The sequence below is a fragment of the Leptonychotes weddellii genome, unplaced genomic scaffold (genome assembly GCF_054177405.1).
Source record: "Leptonychotes weddellii isolate Sample4059 unplaced genomic scaffold, ASM5417740v2 HiC_scaffold_12330, whole genome shotgun sequence".
NCBI classification, from domain to species: domain Eukaryota; kingdom Metazoa; phylum Chordata; class Mammalia; order Carnivora; family Phocidae; genus Leptonychotes; species Leptonychotes weddellii.
In genome coordinates this window covers 602-6303 of record NW_027701947.1, presented here as the reverse complement: position 1 = coordinate 6303, position 5702 = coordinate 602, and the positions used below count along the sequence as shown (strand labels likewise).

At 43.3% G+C, this 5702-nt stretch overlaps 1 protein-coding gene across 1 annotated transcript; it reads left to right on the top strand.

Moving 5' to 3' along the window:
- Positions 1–419: 419 nt before the first annotated feature.
- Positions 420–5209, top strand: LOC145718227 (phosducin-like protein). Its single transcript, XM_081809683.1, has 2 exons — positions 420–1217; positions 3183–5209. Exons 1-2 carry the CDS (start codon positions 1113–1115, stop codon positions 3732–3734), a joined length of 657 nt encoding a protein of 218 aa, XP_081665809.1. The 5' UTR covers positions 420–1112; the 3' UTR covers positions 3735–5209.
- The last annotated feature ends 493 nt before the right edge of the window (positions 5210–5702 follow it).

Genomic DNA, 5702 nt, shown 5'->3' with positions numbered 1-5702 from the left:
AAAAAAAAAACTAATGATGTAATGTATGGTGATTAACATAACAATAAAAATAATTAAAAAATAAAAAAAAATCTTTTGCTCAGAATCCATTGGCCAAAGCAAGTCACATGGCCAAGCCCAACATCAGTGAGCCAGGGATGCATATATTCATCCCATAAAAGGTCCTACAAATCACATGTCAGGGATATATAGCATGGGAGCAGCGAGGCTTGGGGGTAACTTGAATAACAGAACAACCTGCCACAATCTTATAAAAATCCATACAGTATAGGGGCACCTGGGTGGCTCAGTCGTTAAGCGTCTGCCTTCCGCTCAGATCATGGTCCCAGGGTCCTGGGATCGAGCCCCGCATCGGGCTCCCTGCTCCGCGGGAAGCCTGCTTCTCCCTCTCCCACTCCCCCTGCTTGTGTTCCCTCTCTTACTGTGTCTCTCTCTGTCAAATAAATAAATAAAATATTAAAAAAAAAAATCCAGATAATACAGAATGTATGAATGTAGAAAGAAAAAAGTAGCCGTTCTGTCTCACTAGTCCCCTTGGATCCCCCTACCTAGAGACAGCCTCTGTTAACTGTTGACATTTCCTTCTAGTCCTTTTTCTATGAACATACAAAGGTACATGTGCATAAGCAGATATCTGTACATATATATACATACACATACAATTTCTTTTCTAAAGATTGGATGACCGTCCCATGATACTGTTCTGCATTTTGCTCTTTTTTTTTTTTTTGACCTGATATATTTGAACATCTTTCATGGCAAGAAACATATAGCTACCTCATTCTTTGTACGAGTTACCTTATTTTCCTTTGAGTAGATGAATCACGATTTATTTAGTGCCCCTCCTGATGTCGGGCCTTAGCTCGTCCATTTAATTACGCGACCATGCCGCAGCGGACGTCACTGTGTGGGGGCCACGCGAGTCTGTGTGCATGTCCCCGTGCAGCCGATGGAGCAGGCTCTAGCCGGATGTGAGCTGGCCCGTAATCCTCTGCCCACTCTTCTTGGTCACCTCCACATTCACCCCCCACTCAGGTCCAAAAGGGGTGATAAATGACTGGCGCCGCTTCAAACAGCTGGAGACAGAGCAGAGAGAAGAGCAGTGCCGGGAGATGGAAAGGCTAGTCAAGAAGCTGTCGATGACCTGCAGGTCCCATCTGGATGAAGAGGAGGAGCAACACAAGCAGAAGGACCTCCAGGAGAAGCTCAGTGGGAAGGTAATTAGCAGCCCCCGGGCTTTTCTCAGCGCGGCCACTGGCTTCCCGTGGGGATGTGTCTTCTGTTCCGAATCCGGTTTGTCACGGGTTATGTGAGGTCGGCATCTCTACCTCACAGTGCTCTCTGGGTGCAAAGCCCAGTGCAGTGCCTGGCCCATTGACGGTGCTCAGTAAACGGGAGTTTTCTGTCCTTTATTGAGGCCTTGGGCCAGGAATAACCCTCTGAGGTTGGTGGCATCATCCCTGTTTTACCGACAATGAAACAGATGCTTCGAGAGGAGAGGGGCCTTGGCTCAGGGCATGCAACCAGTAAATGCTAATAGGAAGTAGGAGTCTCAGCCAGACTTTTTTGCTCTTTCCATGATTCTGCTCTGTTTCACCTGAAGCCTGTTCATGAGAAATTAGCAGAACAAGGCAACACAGTAGAAGCAAATGGGCAGATGTTTGCTTCTGGAAGATATTTGGGACTAGGTCCCTGACTCTCTTATTTCCCCCATATCAAAAGGACCATCTAATCCCCCCACCTGCCGTCTGAACATGGATGAATGTCGAGGAGTGCCTGAGATCATTTGGCCATGGCCCAAAGCAGCTCTTGGCTGGCAATACCAGCCAGGATCAGGGAGCACATAAGAGGATTGAGTGAGGAGTCATTTGCCTGGAGCAGGAGGAGGATTTCGGGGCAGGAGACTTTCTGACCATAATGGCTCAGAAAGAGCCACTCTGGCAGACCAAGATAGACAGGAGAGTTGGGAGCTGGGGGGAAGGATGGTGCTGGCCGTGATGCAGAAATGTCCATTCCGATCTACTGTTGTTCCCTGGCCCACCCTCTAATTGGTGCTGTACTGGGCAGAGCTAGGCTCCGTTCCAGGCCAGGAGAAGGAAGATACTTTTGTAACATAAGCTGGCTGCAGGGCAACGTGCCCACTGCTCATAAGGCTTCCTTATACTGAGATTAGAGCAGATGAAGCAACATATCACATGACCACATGGGGCAGTTGAGAGAAGCTGTCCGTGTCCTGCTGGGTTGTGTGCTGTGGAACAGAGCTGGAAAATGGCTCAATGCCAGAAACTGGGAAGTTAAGCAAAATATGGCACATTATGTGTAATTCTAAAAAAAAAAAATATTTAGAAATGCGAGGAAATATTTATGATGTAATGATGCCAAGTGGCAAAAGCAGGTTATGGCTTAATTGGTACACCCAACAGCTGCTGTTAAAAAAGCAAAAATGATTTCAGCTTGCAACTGTAATAAAGAGCAACATCCAGTTTTATTTATTTTTTTAAAGATTTTATTTATTTATTTGAGAGAGAGAGAGAATGAAAGAGAGCACATGAGAGGGGGGAGGGCCAGAGGGAGAAGCAGACTCCCTGCCGAGCAGGGAGCCTGATGCGGGACTCGATCCAGGGACTCCAGGATCATGACCTGAGCCGAAGGCAGTCGCTTAACCAACTGAGCCACCCAGGCGCCCAACATCCAGTTTTAGAGAGTGTATGTGACTGTGTGTGGGGAGCGTGCAGAGCAAGAATTGCAAGTGTTCTTTTTGAAAGTCCTTAATATTCTGTTGTCTTTTTACCAAAATTGACATAGTGGATAAAATAATTAATCCACTGTCAAGACTGACCAAAAGAAACACGCTCATGAAGTGATATTAACCACCTTTTTGGATGGAGAGGCATCATAACGCAGTAGTTAAAAGATTGGGTTTTTAAAAAAAATCTAGTTTGAATCCTGGGCTCGTACCTACGTGAACTGGCGCCAATAATCTCAAGTCCTCGGATCTCATTTGTAAGATGAGGGCAATAAAAGTTCCCTCCCGGTGGGGTTATCCTAAGATTTCTGTGGGCTTTAATGCGTACAGAGCACTTAGCAGGGTTCCTCGCATCCCAGATGCGTGGGGTGCATACTAACTATAACCGCAGAGTTGGGTTCATGTTGCGTCTGCTCACTTTGCGGTCGTCCTGCAGATGACTCTGAAGGAGTTTGCCATGATGCATGAGGACCAAGATGACGAAGAGTTCCTCCAGCGGTACCGGAAACAGAGAATGGAAGAGATGCGGCAGCAGCTTCATAAGGGGCCCCAGTTCAAGCAGGTTTTTGAGATCCCCAGTGGAGAAGGGTTTTTAGACATGATTGATAAAGAGCAGAAAAGCACCCTCATCATGGTCCATATTTATGAGGATGGCATTCCGGGGGCCGAAGCCATGAACGGCTGCATGATTTGCCTTGCTGCCGAGTACCCAGCTGTCAAATTCTGCCGGGTGAAGAGCTTGGTTCTCGGGGCCAGCAGTCGCTTCACCAGGAATGCCCTCCCTGCCCTGCTGATCTACAAGGGAGGTGAATTGATTGGCAATTTTGTTCGTGTCACTGACCAGCTGGGGGAAGATTTCTTTGCTGTGGACCTTGAAGCTTTTCTGCAGGAATTTGGATTGCTCCCCGAAAAGGAAGTCTTGGTGCTGACGTCTGTGCGTAACTCTGGCACCTGCCACAGTGAGGATAGCGATTTGGAAATAGATTGAACTGCTAGTCTAATTGCATAGATTTCGCATTGTTTGGGCTGGAAGACACATGGCTGTGTATTTATTTTTGTCCCTTCCTGTGTTGTGTGGCTTTTCAGCTGTTCTTTGTAGTCCCTTTTAGTATATGTAAAGTCAAGAAATTCTTAGATGCCGTTGGAATGCTGAATCACCTTGTGGCTAGCAGTAAAGTGACTCAAAATTGTATAAACAGGAAGCCAGGCTTTTGAACTGTTTACTTAAGATTCTCCAGCATGACATCTCTGTTATTGTTTCTAGTCAATATTTACATAGCATCCTAAAGACAGCGTCCTGGAAATTGTCTTCAGATGATCTCAGAGGTCTCTGCCAGGCCTGGGAGTATAATTCTATAGTTAATGTGCTCTTTGCAACATAAATTGTGTGTCTCCTTCATCAGTGATCATAAATTACACTTACTTGTAATCAGATCCATAGTCTTGGAAGGCAGTTACGTTTTTACCCTAGACCCTGTTCTCTACCAGGGTCTCGTGTAAAGGTTCCAGACAGTGTACGTTTGCCCATCAAGAGGGGTGACGTCTGCTGCTGGAGCCCGTGTCCCGCTCAAGCCTTATTCAGTCTTGAGTAGGAGGGAAGGCTGATGCTGACTGCCCTCCTGATGCTGGAAGGCCGGCTTGATTTAGAAGTCAGAGCTGGTTTGGAGAACGAGCTCTGGATTCACAGCAGAGGCATCAGCCTCACTGGGAAAGCCTGATCTTTCAATAAGATACTCCTGCTCGTTTCTTTGTCTTTCTCTTACTTAACAATGTAACTTTTTGTTGTAATGTAGCTTTTTAAAAAGCTTTCTTTCTTTTTTTTTTTTTTTGCATACTGGAAGCGTAATATTTAACAGAGGAACATTTGCCAAAATACAGAAGTGAAAATAAGAAAGTTAGAATAATATCTAATCCTATTGTCTAGGGTAAAACACTATTAATATTTTGGCATATATCCTTCCATTGTATTTCCTTTGTATATGTAGACATTTGCTTGTGTTTAAACAAAACAATGGGATCATTCTGAACATACTGTTTTATAGTATGGTCAGCTAATATAGATCAAACTTTTTTCATGTTATTAAGTAATCTGCAACATTTTTAAAAATGGTCATTAATATTTCACTGTGTAGTTGGTGCTGTAATTTGCTTGGTGGTTGTCTCTTAAAAGGAAAAAGAGCAAAGACTTTTTACTACAGAAGTAATAGGTGTCCATTGTAGAAAATGTAATAAAAATTATTAAGCTAAAAAAGAGATTTTAAAAGTCCTACTATAATTCCGCCAACCAAAAATTATCCGCATTATCATTTTTATAGGTATCCTTCTAGTCGTTTCTATTTGTATTCTTATTTATAATAATGATTGTCATTTGAATGTATTTCACTTGTTTTTTTACTTAAAACAGTATAATTCTAAGGTCAGGGAAAATGTAATCTGGAATTAAAAGATTAACTTTAAAATTCATTTTTGCTTTTTCTGGTTATTCAGGAGTGGACTAACTGTAGAAGGGTCTTGAAAATATCTGTTGTGGTTTGTCAGTAGGAAGAAAGTGCATGGTTTATCTGCTTTAAAAAGCTCACTGTAGAAAGTGTAGAAGAAGCAGAGACAACTGTTGTCAATGTTCCTGTTTATTTCCCTCAGTCTTTTTTTCAGTATTTTTAATAACATTGAGAGCTTACTGGATTTAGTTTTGTGTTCTATTTTATTTAATATTATATCATAAATACTTTGACCTGTTATAAAAATTCTAAATAAATAATTTTTAATGGCTTCATAATACTCCATCATATGGATATACCATGATTTATTTGACCAGTTCCTTAATATTGGGTTTTTTTTTTTTTTTTGAGAGAGCACACATGCATGAGTGGTGGGGGAGGGGGAAAGGGAGAAAGAGAATCTTAAGCAGGCTCCACGCCCAGCACAGAGCCTGATGTGGGCCCGGTCTCATGACCCT

Bases quoted from the DNA above. Each gene is read 5' to 3' on its own strand.
- LOC145718227 (XM_081809683.1), top strand. From the start codon at position 1,113: ATGGAAAGGCTAGTCAAGAAGCTGTCGATGACCTGCAGGTCCCATCTG. The intron at 1,218-3,182 runs GTAATTAGCAGC...GTCGTCCTGCAG, and splicing joins AGGAGAAGCTCAGTGGGAAG to ATGACTCTGAAGGAGTTTGC.